This window comes from Contarinia nasturtii, unplaced genomic scaffold (genome assembly GCF_009176525.2).
Source record: "Contarinia nasturtii isolate CC-2019 unplaced genomic scaffold, AAFC_CNas_1.1 Cnas_scaffold_1240, whole genome shotgun sequence".
Classification (NCBI taxonomy): domain Eukaryota; kingdom Metazoa; phylum Arthropoda; class Insecta; order Diptera; family Cecidomyiidae; genus Contarinia; species Contarinia nasturtii.
The window spans coordinates 6034858-6054595 of record NW_022198581.1 but is presented as its reverse complement, the minus strand read 5'-3'; the positions used below and the strand labels follow the sequence as shown (position 1 = coordinate 6054595).

The 19738-nt window shown below is 33.2% G+C and overlaps 1 protein-coding gene across 5 annotated transcripts in view; it reads left to right on the top strand.

Annotated features, from left to right (window-relative positions):
- The first annotated feature begins 300 nt into the window (after nucleotides 1–300).
- LOC116345246 overlaps nucleotides 301–19738 on the top strand; it is a 47197-nt gene continuing 27759 nt past the window's right edge. Inside the window, exons 1-4 of one of the 5 annotated variants that reach the window (XM_031774465.1) lie at nucleotides 301–450; nucleotides 2164–3577; nucleotides 9568–9800; nucleotides 11184–11329. In XM_031774465.1, the coding sequence (XP_031630325.1) occupies nucleotides 2823–3577; nucleotides 9568–9800; nucleotides 11184–11329 (1134 nt within the window). In that variant the 5' untranslated portion in view covers nucleotides 301–450; nucleotides 2164–2822. Of the gene's footprint in view, nucleotides 451–862; nucleotides 1048–2163; nucleotides 3578–9567; nucleotides 9801–11183; nucleotides 11330–19738 lie in introns of those variants that run through there. The other 4 variants (XM_031774468.1, XM_031774467.1, XM_031774469.1 and 1 more) reach the window with 4 other exon arrangements.

Below are 19738 nucleotides of genomic sequence, written 5' to 3'. Positions count from 1 at the left end.
CCGACAAAACCGAAAAATCCATGAATGAATTGTGTGTGTGTGTGTGTGTTGATGGAAATATATATCGTCTTGTTGGGCGCGCGTGCACAACCAACTGACTGTGTGATAGCAGCAGAAAATAATCAAATAGACGGCACACGGCACACACAATTCGTGTATTGGTGTGTGGAAACAAGCAACAGAGAGCTGCTATAGAGAGTGCGAACGATGACTGAACGATTTGTTTTAAAACAGGCAAAGCACACGGGCATGTGTTTTGAGCAGGCAAATGTGTATGATAGAACAGTTGAAAAGAACACACTGGTGAAACAAGAACGCAATCCAGTAGCTCTATATCGTCACGCGTTAAATTCGCCTCGTCTCATGCAGTCAGTTGAGATCGAGACCAGTTCGGATTCACATGTTCTCTCCTCTTCAGCTTGTATCTGTTTATTCGGAAGTTCACATATTGTGCGTGTTGTTTGTTTTTTTTTTTTCTCTCAATTTCACACTTTTTCATGATCCTGTACGCGCGCGATTAAAAGGATATAGATTTGTTGAAACTGGTTTTGAACGTCTGTGTGATTTTTGGCGCTTTCCAACACAAAAACTGAAATGAGCACATCAAACGGTTTCAGTTAATGTTGGTGTTTATTTGCAAAAAAGAAGAGAAAATTCACTTTGAATTTTCCGCCAAAAAAACAGACAATCGTTATTCGTACATTTTTAATGGCATGCAATAAAACTAGTGTAAACAACACATTCGATAATTTTGAATGTACTGAATTTTGCGAGGAAAATAAAGCGAATAAGCTATCTTGAACACTATATTTATATATGCTGAAGTTGACCGTTTTCTTGCTATCAAGCCAAGTGATCAATTAATTTTTGACAAATTTATTAAAGACAATTGGAAGAAATTCGAAAATTGTCTCAACACAAGAAGAAAATACAGTCTTTACAAAAGACAGTAAAGAGTGAATAGTGATGTTCCATTTTTTTTAAACGTTCGCTTATTTATGTTATATTTATGACAATTTATGACCAACTGAACTAAAAATATAACGTGTAACCCAAGCTTTCAAATTAATCGGCTTACGCTTAAAACTAAACACACACCGTACATACACAAAACACATTTGTTGATCCAAAAAGAATGGCAAGAGAGTGAGTGAGATTGAATGACTTTTGGCGCGCATTATGAAATATTGTAAATGCTTGTACGTTTCGCTTTTCGTCATCCAATTCATTTTCACTGAATGTGCCGTTTAAAACAACACATTATTGTCGTCGTTATTAATAATTTGGGCGCGCTCCAACGTAAAAAAAAAACAAAACAAATAAAATATCATCACGACAGATTCGGTGGGATATATTTAAGAAAATTTATTTAGTCCATCACGATTATAGAATTTTCAGACAGGCAATTTATCAACATTTCAACCATCACATATCACTAATTTGAAAGTGTTTATCGAAAGATCGAGACACACATAGAGAAAAAACACGTCCAACAATATTATATTATGAGTAAATTACATCCTAGGGGGGAGACACAAACTATTAAACCATGATTCCAATATATAAAAACTGATTCCACCAATCCGTCATTTCATTGTCAAATGTGATGTCACATTTCGCCGCTATTCACTTTGTTGAAAACTTATTTATCGATACTGGAGTATGACATTTTGTTATTGATAATTGAAATTATTTTTTTCATCAATAAAATGTTGAGAAAGTGTATCTATTGTTTTGTAAATTTGTAATCGACTTTTGAACTAAAAATATTTCAAAAAAGAACAAATTACTATCTCAAAACAAGTTCAATGCTTTGATCAAATTCTATAATATCGATGTCAAAAACATTGAATCTAACCCATTTTCACTATTCCATACATGGGATTAGTGAATCCATCTGAATCCAGCTACTGAATTGCCTATTCCACTTTAATTTCTCGAATTTTTACACTAAAAGTCCAATCCTATTCCACATGTCTACCCCCTAGATTACATCGTCCAAAATTTATCTGTCATAAATTATTTTCCTCTCGCGCGCCTTTTCATCTTCCTTTTTTTCTTTCTCTCTCTGCTGCTCTCTTTCTTTCTCCCTGTGTCAGCCAGTGTTTGTTTGTGCATGTCAAATAAATGAAAAAATATTAATTTTTAAATGATAATTTCCAGATGAATTGTGTTCAACCACGTAACCATCTAGCAAATAAATCAACATAATAATTAAGTCATATAACGTTATATGGTGTTAATTTTAAAGAAAAAACATTTTCATACACTCGAGATATATTTTGAATGGAATATCAAACATTGAGCCAATGTGCCGGACGTTATTAATTTTTTTTGGTCATAGAACAAAAACCCAAACATCGTTAACAGCAAACAACAGCAGAAAGGACACAAAGAATTGACACGAAAAATTGTCCTGTGTATATGTGGATGACATCAGGAATTGGCAATTTCATACGAATAAAATACAAAGGTTATTAATTTTGTACGTGCGGCCAGAAATCATCATATTCATTGTGTAAAGCCTAGCGTTCACAGTACAGTCACATATGTTCGCTTTCGCCTGCTCCCCCACAGATAATAATCAAAAACAATATTGAATAGTCGAAGTAGAAGTAACACGTATCAATATTTCATTTCGATATAGCCAATAATTGTTAAAGAGATAGAGAGCGGGCAAAGAACGAAATTCTATTGAATTGAGTACAAAAGTTCGTGGCATCAAAACCAAACACAAGAGAAGAATAACTATCATCACTGCGGCCACCGCAACTGCTACCATCAAATACACTTCCCATAGATAACATATATATTAAAAAAATATGCTTTCCAATTTATTTGATCAAATATTTGGTCGTTCTAAATGTGGAAAACGTGAAATAATTACAACAACAATTATTGAACCTGAATCGATTAACATCAATGATGATCCACGCACTTTGAATGATTCAACTGATTCACATTGCTGCTTTTTGCCATCATTCTCATTTTCCGATGTCGATGACAGCGAACAAAGTATACTGAAATCCAATTATGATGCGCAACCACAACATAAACAATCGACGGCAACGACGACGACGACACCCCAACAATTCATTTCGCGACAATATCATAATAATGACAATATACAACAACATAAACATCGCCTGACCAACCATTTAAATCATCAAAATCGTATTAGAAACAATCAAAATAAATTAAATGAAATATCAATTTTTAGTGTTTATTTGTTATTTGCCACGTTATTTGTATGCATTTGCACAATAGCCGTATTACTATTTACATATATGAATCGGGCCAATGATATAGTACAGCTACGTGATAGTTTAACAACGGAATTTATCTCGCGAACTGATATCGACGATATAATACGAAATGTGCTTCGAGAAATGAAAAACAAGAACAATAACGATGAAGATGTTGATGTGAACGACGATGGCGGCAATCGAAATAGTTTTTATGAGGATTCAAATGAAAGTATCGCCGACAGTCACAAAAATAACAACAACAATCAACAATTCAATCCCGATGATGATGATGATGATAGTATTAAAACCACGAACGGTCTTGAATTCAGGTGAGTAAAAGGCAATTATATCAAATGACTTCGACTTGGTCACGTACTACGGACGCACCTTTTATATTTTCACTTTGATCATAATTTTGATCAATTCGGAAAACGGTGTCCATAATAAGCTTTTCAAAAAGCATATTTAACCAGACATTATATTGAGATATTTGCAGCCAGATGAATCTGCTCAGTCAATTAACGTCAGGTGCTGAAATGTAGCGACAGCAATAAAAGTGATTTTTATAGTTTAAAAAAAAAAACACTTTCATTCTTACAAACAACATAACAATCACTTCTATTGTTTTCACTCCATTTCAGCTCCTGACGGCTGACGATAGTAGCCTGAGCTGATTCAGCTGGCTGAAAATATCTCAAGATAATGTCTGTATTTAACGCATGGACCAATATACCGACACCGTATGGACGCGTACAGATAATAATTGAAATTCAATTATTTTGAACAATGAACATTGAAACCTGCGATAATGTGTTCAACGGCAACAAGGGCAGCCCGTTGTGCGTGGCTAATTTTTCCCAACGATTTATTGATCCAGCTTTAAATCAAATAGTTCATAAATTGATGCGCACATTTCATATGCACACAATCTGACTCGATCGGTTTTTCATTCATTTCATTATTCGTGGCTTTTTTCCCTTTATAAAAAATACCTCGTATCTATTACACACAAACGAGCAATGCACACTGTAATTGCTACTTTGATATGTGAACTTCTGAATTAACTGTGTATATGTGTTATTCAATTGAAAAATCTGGCATCGTTTGTGAGATTGAAGTAATTCATTTGCTCGTTGTACAAAAGTAAATCAAGTGAACTGAACCGAGAGTGTTTCATTGTTTATTACATCTTAAATCTGATTTCTTATTATACATTTAGCACATGTTTTTACGAAACACCATTTTTAACTAACGAAAACAACAAATGGAGAAAAAAACATGACTTCATGTAGAGTTCATACTCAATTTAATTCGGATTTTGTTTTTCATAAGGTTTGACCTATCGGATTTTGTTCTTTACTGAGATTTTTTCTATTCAATACAATATTTTGACATATTTAAATCCATCCATAATCTAAGTTTTTAAACTGAAAATCCACAAAAATATCAAAATATGGCACTGAATAGAAGAAATGCGAAAGGCCTAGTTTAAAATTGGTTTGCCATTGCCAAAGAAATTGTCCAGTGCATATAAGGTTACACAACTGTTTCGTTTTTATGTTTCTTTTAGTTTGTAGCGATTAACTTGCCAGAGAAAAGTGAAAAGGGCATAGCAACAGCCGCCAAAAATTAGACAGAGTGGCTGGTTGGTTGCTCGAATGAATGGTGATTTCGTGCAAATTTAACCTATATTTCCATTGAAATCTAATCATATTTGACGTATTGATTGTTTTATGAAAGCGAAACGATGAGAATGGGAAAGATAGAGCATCTTGAACAAATGTCAATCAAATGTTGGATCCAAAAAACGTTCTCAGTCACAAAAAATCATTCACTTTTATTCAGGCGATGTTGGCCCTTATCCGAAATTGATTTAATATTTTATCTTCGGGCGTTTGGTCCTTTTTCTTTCGTTGCAAAAAATACAGCGACAACATTGATGGTAACAATAACAGAAATAGCGACGCTGTTCAATGGCAGCCAAACCCTTGTGGAAAATTACTGACTGGCTAGCCAGTCGTCTAATTTGGGACGTTTTCAGATTAAGCCGACTGAGATCGAAATCATTTTAAGTTGATTTATTTGACTTTTTTAATATAGCAAAGTATAACTTAAATCGACTTTAATCATAGTTGACTGTATAGTCGCCTAACGTCCCAAATAAGTCGTTTAGTTAAATAGACGACTGAAGTCGACTAAGTAGTCGGTTTTAGCAACCAAATTCATTTTCATTTGATTTCAGCTAGTCAGTCAGTCAGTCACTTTTCTTCCACACGGTAATGTTCTTAATAACTGCAATATGAACGAAATTCAACGGTATATTCGGTACATTTTCGAACCAATTTCTATTTTCGTTAACTATTATTCTTTGCATACCGAGAACGGCAAAAAAAACGCAGCACATTGTTTGCATTCAATTTAAATGGAATTGGCATATGATTTGAAATGTTGCTTTCAATATTCTGAAGTGCAAAAAAAAGTGAAGAAAAAAAGGTTCAAATATATCTATAATTTCACTTGAGTTGCGAGTTCTGCGAGGGCATAAGTATCAAAAAACTGTCGGTTAGCTTAAAGATACGCACTCAGCAAATCAAATCTGAAAAGCTCACTCTGCCGAAATGATATGCATAATTGAATTGGTCCGAAGCGAATTATTTTATTTTCCATTTATAATAAATTCATTCCATTTGTATGTTACACAGTCATACAATGTTGCTAGCTAGCTATCTATATCAGCTATTGCTATAGGGATATATAAATAGCTGCTCTTTAACGCATCTCTTCGCTCGGACGCTGCATATACTCGACATAACAATGGTGTCATTGTTATGAAATGATTTAAAACCATCCAGCGTTCACACCGTCCGAGCTAAGAGATGCATTAAATAGCAGCTATTTATATATACCTATAGCAATAGCTAATATAAATAGCTAGCTAGCAACATTGTATGTACACGGTTATCTGATTACCTTGCTCATAATATTTTCGCCGTTCTTGTTCTTTGCTCCAAGCCAAATCGATTGGATATTCAACAATGCAAGAGAAATAAGATTTTACTTAAAAAAAAAAAGAATTTTGTGCGTATTTGAAGTAAAACCAATAGCATTTGCATCATTGTAGTCGATTTTATGTAATATATTCGATTATTGTAATATATCTATCGATGGAATTTGGTCGTATCAGCTCAAAGTGAGTGTACTACAACACGGCGGTATTTATTCATATTAAATGGATTAATCGATTTCAATTCGAATAATCGAATTTCTTCGACAACCAAACGAGTCGGAATTTGTTTGCAAATTCAATGAAATCAAACCGTTAAATGTGGTAATCGAATTAATGTTATTAAACGACCGGACGATCAATCTACTGGTGTATATGTGTTCTCTATCTCTCTTTCTCTCGTTCTCTTTCACCACTGCTGACCATGTACAATTTTTCCATACAATTTATATATACATCTGAGTGATATTTTTACAATACTTCAATTTAATATCCGCCACTTGAGTTCCAATAAAATCATTCCGACATGTTCACTTTAGTATTACAAACATTTCGAAAGATTTTCATAAAATATTAATAAGAATATAACAAAAAATGAAGTTTTGTTCCTTTTACTCCGCTCTCTCTATCTTCCGTTTGCGTCCTCACTTGCTTAATAATCGAAATGAATAACATTCTAACAATACACATGCACATGGAAAAAACCCAACGAGCGTTCGCATTGTCAATGATTTCAAAATGTGTACCAAATACAGCATCCATAAATCATAATTTAGTATACGGATAACTTAATTTGTTTCAAAAATGCGTATCGTTTTTTGTTTCGAAACATAAAAATAGCATCCAAAAATCGAGCAAGAAAAACAATGTATGGAAAACAGAAGCGACCAATTGAAAATGTAACAACTTTCTAATATAGAAATACAAGAGTTTTTCAAAATAAAAATAATCGCCATCTCTCTTTCTCACACACGCACATTTTGCGTTTATAAAGACCAGATTATTGGTCGTTTATAAGCGCACAGACTTACGTCTATTTTTGTTATAGAATATCCAAGAATAACCACTTGAAGGCAATGAAAATGAAATTTCTTTTTTTCGTAGAAACAAAAAAAATAATACCATAAATATCTTAAAAATGTATCCACCAAAATTGTGTCCAGACGCGAAAAAGCAAGTAACCAACAACAACAGCTGAAACGTTACAATATATATATACACACACACAAATGTGTATTAAACTTGGAAAACTGAATGAATCAAGTAAAATGAGCAATATTAGAAAAAAAAATGAGCCTTTTGAAAACGTCGCTGTGAAAACATCTATTCAATTTGTGCCAGTTGCAATGCAATCGTTTCGCTCATATAGGCAGCAACTTTATTTGCCTTGAATTGGACATTAAAAAAAAGATCGAAACGCAGGCTAAAGAGATAAGGGTGCAAAACTGCATGGCCAAAATCAGACGAAGAAACAATACGACACACATATTGTGTTTGTGACTTAGATGCATATATTTTCTGATATTTATGTTTATTTGTCTCGGGCGCACAGGCTCCTCTTTCTCTTTCTCTCTCTCTCTCGATTTCAAAACGATTTGCCATTTTGTATGCATGGACCGTTTGATGTGACGCTAGAAAAATTCACGTTACGCATTATTAAACACAGGCGCTGCTGCCACTTTGTTTTTTGTTTTTTATATTACGATTGAGAACACACGCTCACATCTTGTTGTTTTGTGTTTCTCTGGTTTAATATTAGATTTACATTGGTTTAATGTTGGTCTCTGTTGATTGTGAGAGAGAGAGAGAGAAAGTGAGAAAGAAAAGAACAAAATGAATCCAAGACCAAAATCTGGATGATACTTTTGAGCGTTGTGCAAATAATGACCGTTTAAATTATTTATTTATAATGAGATTTATGTAATATGCACGAAAACGAACGGGCCATGAGACAGAACGAAATGAAGAATAAGAAAAATCAGTAGCAATTTCCTTAACAATCATTTTTATGGAATGTTGGCATCGCGTGCGCGCCTGAAATGTACATACACAAACATGTGAATGTGGACGATGCCAAGAGACGCGGACAAAAAATGAAATTGGTGGCAAAACACCAATGACACTTTTGGATGCTTCCGAAAAAAGGAGATGGAAATAGACAATTACCGGAAACATGAATTTGCATCTTGACGAGGGATTGTGCGATTTACCGGATTCAAAATTTTTTTCCTCTCTCTCTCACTCTGTTGGAACAGTATCATAAAACAGTTGAAGCGTTCAAACTACAATACCGTTATCACATGAAAATGCAAGGCGACATTTTATGATACCCAAAAAAAAAATTTCATTGCTAAATTATTCTCTTGCTAAATTGATCCGTGTGTATTTGGATCGTGTTCTGTGTTGTCGCCCGTTTGTTTACGCACTTTTTCTTTATTATCGAGTTTATCTCATATGCAATCTATTTTGTTCTCAAGCCAAATTCAGTCATTGGCCCGTGAATTGATGCGCTCATTTAATTTTCATGAAAATAAAAAGAATTCTAAATTTAAAGATAACACCATTATCATCATTTTAACATCTACGGAAATTGAAGCATGTTTATCCTTCGTCTCATCATCGTATAGGCCAATGGCATTTTCTATTGTTCTTGATAATTTAATATTTTTGAATTGAGAACGTTAATTTCGGCAGAAAAAAAATTGGGCACCATGATTTGTTTGAATGGCAGAGGAATTTTCTGTTTAAAACAAGAGCGCATACTATTTGAATCAATGACAAAACTATTCACATGAATCAATTGATGAAATCACAGTTTCCATTAATTTTGCATTATTTTCACATTTCGTTCATCGAATCTAGTTCTCGTTCATCAACCTGTCCACAGCAAATTTTATGCTAACGGCCAAATAGTAAACAACATCATACGAACGTAAACAATAAAAATCGAACAGCACTGAACGGAAACGAGCAAACTTCAACAAATGAACAAAAACCATACAGAAAATGAGTCCAATACTATCATAAAATTTAGTGCAAACACACTATCCTACAATAGAATGGCATTTCAGTTTTTCTTTGAGGGTAGCCGAAGCGGAAAAAAAATTGGCAACATTTCGAGAAGATGCATTCAGTTAGAATAGACAAAAAACATTTCGAAACAAAAATATGATATGACCAAGACTTTTATTACAAACATTTTTAAAAATTATAGATTTTTATGTAGTTAGATAATGTAAATTGCTTGGAGTTGAACAGACCTGGAGATCTTTTTTTTAAATTTTGTGGTATTTTCCTTTTTTTTGTGCTGTACAGAGACGTTTTGTATGATGATTATATCACCAGCATTGATGACGATGACGATGATGATGACGATGACATCAGAAACGGCGACAATGTGGGCACCAAAAAGCAACCAAATAAACAACAACCACAACCGCCACCCGTACAAACGGAACGGAAACCATCGCAAATGTTGAATACAATGCGAAAACGACGTGCTGCAAATATTTTTAATGAAAACTATGTAACTGATGCACAAAACAATGGTAAGTAAATCTGTATATTTAATCGAGATAACATTTGTCTCTCTTTGTTTCTCATTCGCTGTCTCTCTCTTTCGCTTGAATGGCCGGCTCTGAAGAAAAGAAAACTCTCACCGCTTGTTCATTTGTATTTCGGCATCATGACATTTGATACATGAAAACAACCAACACGAAAAAGAGAAAAAGCAACACTTGAAAAAACATTAAAAACTTGGGATCCCAACCCACGAACGAAAGATAGAAAAATGTGGAGATCGTCAAAAATTGAAGCAACAAAATGTTCCAACGCTATATTGTACATTGATAATGATAAGCTTAAATAGGGAAAAAGAGAGGATAAGCCAAATGGATGAAAAGAAAATAAGCAAAAGCTGCTGTTTTTACTGCTGCTATATGCATCTGAAAGTTCCATTGTGTGGTTAAAATAATGACATCAAATTCATAACTATATAATAGATTTAGTCGGCAATTTTTGTGATAAGAATGTATGTATACATTGTTGCGTGTCGACTTTTGACTCAAGTTGTGTGATCCCCATTAGTTTTCGCCACTTTTCATTTACCTCTCTGTCTCTGCCTCGCAATTTTGATTATTTTGCGCGTAAACACAAAGTTTTTTGTAGATTGTGTAATATCAAACTTCGGAAGTTATCAACGACGTTTTAATATAAATATAAAGTTAAACCTCAGGAAATGATGTACACATTTTGGTGCAGTTGAGTTTGAGCATTTTGTTATCTAATTGCGTCAAACTTCATTGTGCATCGCATTTTACATTCGGCAATTCAAGCGCAGATAATTGGTCTTGGATGCATAACTGACGGCAGAGACAGTGTGGCATCGACGGATTTCAGATCAATATACATCATCAAACAATAATGAGATTCCGTTTATGCGATCGTGTGCGAATGAAAGGGATGAAAAAAGCTAAACACAAAAAACGATTTCACTGAATGCGCATAAATACTTGATTAAGTTTCATAATGCCAACAATTTTCAACAAAAATACGATATGAACAATTCAATTTCTATGTACGAAACCAACCAGCACCGGTGTAGAATCAAGCGGAGCACAAATCATTTATGGCATGTCCATATTTATTTTGGATGCAAAATCTATTTCTGCCAACAGAACCATTTAACGATTTAAGAACAGCATCCACTCAAAACATTACCCAAACAACACTTGAAAATCTTTGCATTGCACGAAACTAATTCAACGTTTGAATTTAAAAGAAAAAATGTTGTTGAAACTTATTAACGTAAAAACCCTTTTTTTATTCTCTTTTCTGTTTCATTGCTCCCGTTTTATTTTGATGTGGCGGTGGTGGCGGTGATATCGGACGAAAAAACAAACACTATGAAAATCGATCTGAAAACCGTACAGTTCAAGGGCCTTTTGTTGAGTTTTTCAATCCAAAAATGAGGCGCGAACTTGAGAAAAAAGATGATGAAATCAAACGAACAACAGGAAAAGGTAGTGCACCGGGTGGCGATGAATGGTCCTATTTAACCAGCATCTCTCGCGTACCGGTAAGTTATTATACCCACCACAACTATATTAAGATAAAATGCAACAAAGTATCAAACTATAGTAATAACGGCCACTTTTTTAATTACAAATACAAATGAAACGCGATTTAATTTATTTTTAATGAAAAATTGTGCACATTGTTTGCCCATTTGAGTTTTATAGAACCCTACAAAATGAACTACTAAATGATGAACACTAAAATGAACGATTAATGAATAAATAGAAACACAAAGTATGCTAATGCATGCATTTTACAACAAGGAATCCAAATGATCTTTTGTTCGATGCAATATCAAAATTATTCGATTATTTCGAAAAGTTAATTTTGTGATTATAGTCATTTGAAATGAAGGATGAATATATTGTTAATGATGAGTATACTTCAATAAGAAATCAATCAAATGTGTAGGCTGTAGGGAATATACTGGTTTTTTTCATCGTTGTCTTTTAATTCATGAGTGTGTTCTCGTCAAGGCAAAAAAGGGCAAGTTGAACTAATTTTATGTTTCTAATGTTAGTCTAATGGACGTCATTTAATTTTAAACTTTAAATAGCACATTATTCGATGCACTGAATTTTATTGGTAAAATGTTTTCTATTCAAGCGCGAGAAGAAAATTTAATTACTTAAATAGGACGGCGTGCATTGGCGCCAGTCCATTTTGCAAGAAGAACGATCTGAGCATCGGGAGAAAAGTGAACGGTGACCTTAATAATGAAATCATACCCAATTCCGCTTTTGAAGTGGGTGAAAAAAAAGGAGAGAAAATTTGTAACAATTTAAGTAAAACCTTTCTATTTCAATAAAATTATGAATGATAAAACGAATTAGTATAGCCTTAAAATCTTCTTTCACAACGTTCAGATCGATAAAACGTCGAAACGGTGCATTTTCAAAAAGTAAAACGAAAAAAAATTGGATGAGTGATCGTGGTCATTCTCATCATTTTCCAAACATTCGAAGTAATGTCATGTCATTTTTTTCATGGTGGTGGCATCTTTTTTTTTTGTTGTTGTCGCTTGATGTGGTGATTTGATTAAAATTTTAGACATACACCATTTTGTCTCTGTTGGCCTGAAACAAATGAATTCAGTGTGTGTCATAAATCAAAACTGCACACATTTTGACAGCATAACGATGTTATGAGCACGGAATTAACGAAAAGTGGATAGATAGAGAAACAAAAAGAGAGTATAAGGATTTTTATTTATGTCATTGCAACAGACATCCGATGTGCACGTATTTTGAAGAGAATTTTTTTTCCACATTCGTCTTCTCCTCTTTTCTTTGTCACTCGACGTCGTCTTTTTTTTCCGGTACACGTTTTTGTTGCGCACTCCATTCTCTTTATTTATTCTTCAAATGAACAAAATCACTTGAGCGCTAAATTTACTACAACATGCACAGCATATTGAGATGGGACGTATTATGATGCTATTAATGCATGGAACAGTTTCCTCTCTCTCTCTCTCTCTCTCTTTAAATACACAAACTCTTTTTCTCTTCGTTTTTCTCTACATATTTTCCATCTTTTATTTTCGCACTCTTGCAAACGATACAAAACGAATGTACAGCAGTAGCAACATCGAAGGTACCAACTAAAACGTGAGAATATATCATCGCAAATACACATTATGGTTTACATAAAAAATGTAATTTGTCAAGAATATTTTTTTCGGTCGTTTTTTTATCTCTTTCGCTCCGATTTTGAAGCATCATCATATTTTCTCTCATTACATTTAGCGATTGATTAATATGTAATAGGAATTATGGTTATTTATGCGGAAACTAATGAGCTGGCTTTGATTTTGTTTGTTTCCGGTGTGTGCACGGTTCTTTTTTCATCGAATTGTACAATTCACAAAATTATAATAATAAGTCATTGGAATGTTGGTTGAATCGTTTATTGAATTTTCAATCACGATGAAAACAATTTCATTGAACAATGATGTATTTGACTGAAGCATTTAACATCGGTTTTACGCTTAAACCATTGCCACTTAATATCAGTTGTTATAGTTTAAGCAACTACGAAAAAGAATAACGTGCCTTACCAAGTTCATTGGTTATTTGTCCAATGAGAAAACAAAGGTTGAGGTCACACATAAACCTACATTCTCGCACTTCAATTTGTCATTCATGTTCGATCGTACCACAATGACACCCTATATTTAATACAATTACGCGGATTTTCATGGCATCGAAGTGTAGCATTTGATGTTTTTTGCGTCATTGGCTCTGCCTTCACAGAGATGGCAAATATTTTTATATATTTTTAACAAATTACCCTTTTTCTTTATCTGGCTGAGAAGATAGTGAAAGTAAAATGTATCAAGTTAAATTTTCAATTGCTTCTTAATCAAGAATGAAAAGCTTTTTTTCTTCTTTGTTTCCGAAACGATTTCTTCCACAAAAAAATCGACGATGAAACTCGAGCTAGTCGCCAATTTTTTTTCTGGTGTTGGTTTGCTGTCATCTGAAACGTGTTCAATCGATGTCATTGTGTCTGGGCTTTAAGTACATCAACGAAAAAAAAATCACGTGGTTTTCTCTCACTCACTTTTTTGCGTTTTCTTTGTTTATCACCCCAAAGGATGTACGTTGTTTGACAATGGAACAAACAATGTTTTTAAAAAGTCAACGAAAAACCTGATGTTTATGTTTTTTTTTTTGAAGACATGCAGCAAATGCAACACATTTCACACAAAAACAACATCATTGCACGCTTTTCACAATACTTATAGAAAAATGGAAATTGGAATTGGTAAGCCTTTTCAGACACTCAACGACTACACATATAAACACCAAAACTAACAGCTGCTAAATGCTGCAGTGGAGTGGCGTTGGAAATTTTCGGATAATGTGAAAATAATGTTGAAATTCCAATTTCAATTATGTGCCATTTATTTGTCAGATATTTAATTTTCCGATTATTAAAAATTCCAATGGCTTGGACCAAACCGCATGGTATTTTATTAGTTCATCAAAAGTGATAAAATTATTGTGCCATTCCAACTATAACTTTGAATTGTTTTTTGTTTCTGTGTTTATGTATTATTTGTTGAGCACAACATGTTACGAACTGATTTCGGACTATTTTCCGAAAATTCGAGAATTTTTCCAAAAAGAATAGAAATAGCTCATTCCGTACAATAGTTATTGATTTGTAAGTTCTGTAACCGGTGAATTTAATAACCCTACTAAGATTACATGGCAAATAATAAATGAAAAATAGAAATACGTGCGACTACAAATCATACATGGAGACAGGGGAAAGTTCGTCCTTAAACGGAAGTATTTCTTTTGAAAAGTGCTCTTCAATTTATATTTTTGAGGAAGTTTTTCCTTTTAAAAGGATAGATTCCTGTTTTCTAGGGTTTTTGAGGAGAGAAAAAGTTCTTTCGATTGAAAATGAAGTACCTCTTTTTGCTAGGAAATTTTTGTCTAAAAACTCTCCCAAATCGAACGAATTTTCTCCAAAAAGTCCAAAAGTTCTAAGTATGCGACCAATGTACGAATCTATGGTTAAAAGTATTTAGTTCAAGAGAAAGTCATGAACAGACCCAATCAAAAATTACTATTGGAGACACTTCGTTAATGTTATCTTAAAAATAAATATAAAATCATAATTTTTCGCATTCATAGTTGCTTGCAAATGAAACCTTAAATAACAAAATTAACGCTGTGCATCGCTGTGAAATCAAATTTGAATTACCGTGACAACGGTTGTGAAAATACTTACAACTATTTTACGATCTGCTTAAAAAAAAGTTAAATATGAGAATTATATTTATAAACTTGTCAAAATATGGCCAAACAAATCCAGAATGATATTAAAACAAACATTCATTTACTTCGCAGTCTCATATTGATATCAAAACAAGTACTGAATACGAAACTTAGCACTTTTATGCCAATCGAGTTATTTCTTGGAACTGCCGCTGTTCACCTTTCAACTTCTCTTTTCTTTTAAATACACACGGTCTTTTGCTCATTTTCAGAAGCATCTTGTCACGCTGAATTATTTCAAGCGAATTTTATTTCGTCCTATATATTTGTGAGTTTCATATTACATCACAGAAGCAACCAAGTTCATAATACGTATGGCGACCGTTGATCATATAATTTGTACGCGTTCTGTAAACCGAACACTAGTTGATTTTCAACAAGGTACGCGAAATATAGTGTACACCACAGCAACAGTCCGTTGTCATAACAGAGAGGGAAATGTACGGTGATATTGTCACACGTGCATGCATATCAACTCCAGTTTATGTGTATGTGGAACTGTTCAAATAAGTGCTCTCTATTTGCTCTAATAAAATATAAATTGAAGTATCTGTGCGCTTTCATATCATATGGCATTTGTAAGATTTGAGTTCTTTGCTTTTTATCGAGAAAAATGAGGGAAGGGGAGCGAGAGGAAAAACGAAAGAGGAATACTTTCTTCGTTTTGTTTCTTCTCATCGTCACTTCTCTTCACATTTTTCTTCATTTCTCTCACAGTTGCGTCTCATTTAAACCAATTATATGGTGGTTTGCATTTCTTTTTTTTTTCGATCTAGAATGACAAGTGAGTTTCAACATTGAGACCAATAATAAGAACTCATTCAGGTGCTTTATTGTTGAAAGAAATTCTCGTTCGCAATGCAGAACAACAAAAACAAATATCCATACTTGTGACGGCTTCTCCTCCCAATGTTTCATGTTACCCACAGTCCGGAAAATTGATAATTTTGATAACTGATTATCATTATAAGTAATTAGTTAAGCCTTATAAGTTTTAACCAGCATCCTCAAACCACACTCAAACAAATTTTCGAGTACGGTTACTCGCACTTGCAAGTTGTTTGAGTGTAAAAACTAATAAGGCTTAGATAGTTATAATAAACGATGATAATAAGTCAAGTTTTTGACTAAACAGAACTCTGATGTTACCGTTACTCCGGTGAAATTTAAAGCGAATTAAAATGAAACGATAATGAATACTTTCACAGTTTTCCAATGCATAAACTCATGTTTCATGACAATAAATTTAATATAGACTTTTTTCGTGTGTTGTTGAAAAATTGAACTGTGACTGTACTTTAGCTGCTTATGAATACGTATGAATATAAACATAACATAAAATGATTTATGTTTAATGCACTCTTATTTACCCATTTATAGACTTAAATCCATGCTTAAATCAAATCTATTAGCCGTCCCATTCACAACGTAAAGTCTGAGTATTGATTCAAAGGCGGTCACTAATTGATGCAAACATAATAAATGAAAATTCATCCATTCGCACTTGAAATGAATTTTGCATCAAATCCACTTCATTCAGAGCATTAATCAAACACAATAAATGATTTCCGGTGACTACGTTTTGAATTTGAAAAAAAAAAAAAAAACAAATCAAATTGAACACATGAAGTGTGGATTAAATTGAGAGAATGAAAGACATACTATCTTCTACATCTACATTCGGTTGGATATGCTTTCAATTTTCAAGAGCTGAAGATTTTCCACTCAAAATGATTGCAGGTTCAATATGTAATACACGTACACGTAAAATACTATACATCTCAATCAGTGATCAGCAGATAGATTTAGAAAGCTTTTTGATTGGAACATTTTTGCCAAGATGACGAAAACATTTGTTGCACTAGTTTCCGGTGGAAAAAGTATATTGGGAATTGTTTTTTTTTTGTTCTCCATTTCCTTTTATGTTCCGAATAGTGTTGCATTTTTTTGATACCATATGCAATTTGTGCATACATTTCAAGTATCAGCTTTATGTGAGGTGTTCGCTCTACCTAACGTTCATAAAATCATAACTAGACAAAAATAGAGCAGGCGAAAGAGAAGGAGAGAGATTGTAATACTTACAGATACACTATTGCCAGTTCAATTTTATCGAAACCATGTGTACGTATTGTAATTTTGAGATACAAAATTTTCTCGAAAATACGTATTCAATTTATGATTGATATGGAAAGCCACTAAGAGATGAAATACTTTCATTTGAATATTTGCCTGGATACTCAAGCATCTCTGTGCCGAAACCGAAAATGAAGTTCTGGATCTATCGATTGCAAAACAATTGATTGCTGTTGTGGTTTCCCCATCAATATTATGATCTTTATTTAACAGTTTATTCGACCGTTCGGGCCTTTTGTTGAGATTGGAGCATGTACATTATACAGTTGGCAAACAAAAGACGGTATGAAGTGTATATTTAAAAGTGATGCATTTCACTAACAGCCCATTAAATGGGTGTTAAAGGAAATTTTGGCTTTTTCTTAAACCTCTTATTTTTGAAAGAATTAAATGAAATTTTGTACTGACGCTGCATGAACATTATTCGATATTTATGAATCTATTAAGAGATCAACATATTTAAAATGTTAAATTAAGCAATTCATTTCATTAATATTTTGATAGAAAAGTTGGTCTTCAAAACTGTTGAATTTATGATGTTTCGGATTGAAAACCTTTGATAAAGAATGCATTAAACACCGTATGTGTAACCAACAATGTTAATGTTCACATAAAATTCGGATATAAATTTTGTGGAACGCCATTGCTCTCTAGATCATGTCTATGTCAACTTCGCGACTGCATGCCTCAGTTTGGCTTCACGCACATTTTTGCGTAATATTTTTTCCAGCACATTTTTTTTATCGCGCAGCAGACAGTGCTTGACGTGCATGTTTGATGTGTTGCAAAAAATGTGAAACATTGGCAACATTACACCTACTAAAATACCGAATAGCGTCGAAAGCTCGTTTTAACATTTTTCTGACAGTGGAATTTTTTTCCTTTTACAATTCATCCACAAAATAATGTGCGCTGAATATATTTTTTTGGCAAAATAAAAAAATAAGAGAATCTCTCGGGTCTTTACGCAATTGAATACATATCAACCACATAAATTCAATATGTATATGAAATATTGAAAGGAAAACAGAAAAAAATCCAGAAATTGTTCGTGTGATTTGGGAAGAACAAATTTTTCCAATGGTTCGTTCGGTCAAAACGTAAAACGTTTACATTGTACATATTTCTAGTCGGATACTACAAATGAAGTTGTAGTGGATGCAAGTTAAAATATCATTTTATATGTAGTTTGTTATCATTATGATAATTAAAATAAAATGTTTGCAATGAAAATCACCCTAATTTCATACGTACACACATATTTACCACAACCATATAATAACTTAACTCTTAAATGAAGCCAACACATTGGCATTAATTAAACTAAAATGAAATGCATGTTTTTTGGTGGTTAATGAAAAAAATGAGAGTATATATATGTATGCAACGAAGTTAAAACATCACAAGCTTTCCAATAAATTTAAAATTTATATCACATTTACATTGTTGATGCTTGCATGTGTTGCAAGGGTAAAAATTTGAAAAATACACATTACTAAGTTAGAATATTGAATAATACATAACATCAATTTCTTGGCACGAAAGTTTTCTCGTGCAACGAGAGTACATTCACTGTAATGGAGCAAAATTGAAATCGATCGATATTTCTCCAACGTGCTGCCATTCATTTTGCATCCATCTGAATGAAAGTAGTGGCGCATGGTATAGACTGACGCTTTTCGACTTATATTTGTTGAGTGTTTTCGTTTAATTTCGAATAAATTAAAATTATATACAATATATAAGGCTAAAAAACGGTGAAAAGTATGGTATTGCATCGGTTGTACGTGTTAATAGGCACTTAGGCTTAAACTGCACAAAATTATACGATCGTTAAATGGATTGGGTTGAATGTTTTAGACGCACACTGCACTCTCCCCCATGTTATATTAAATTCTAATGAAAAATTATTTCTTCAATGATGTTATTTATCAAAAATGTGCTTGAATTGAAGGAGCGAGAGAAAGAAAAATATAACCGTTGTTCACATAAAATGACTCCATCATAAAAAATTGCGCTCATTTTACTTGATGGATGTAAACCTTTTTTTTTTGTTGATGAAACGAAACTTGATGAATTGTTGAATTTCTGTATTGAGCATTATACACAGTAAACATAAACACACATACGCATTTCCATGTGAAGTACACATAAGATACGGTAGGCTTGTCGGATTTTGGATAGATTGAATTTTTCAAGTGAAAATCCACAAAAATGTCAAGTTGTTGAACAAAAAAATCGTAGAGAGAATCAAAATCCGACAAGCCTAGCATACGGCACATTGAGACATTTGCCAGATTTTATTATTCATGAAATGTCGACGGTTGATGTGCAAAGGTTTCATTTTCAACAATTCATTCTGACTCCCGGCATATACCTTTCTCACATCACATGTGCACTTCTTGCTGTCTCATTTGCACATATGACAGTATAAATATTTAGACACACCGAAAATCAAATAGCCAATAATAATTTCCCGTTTG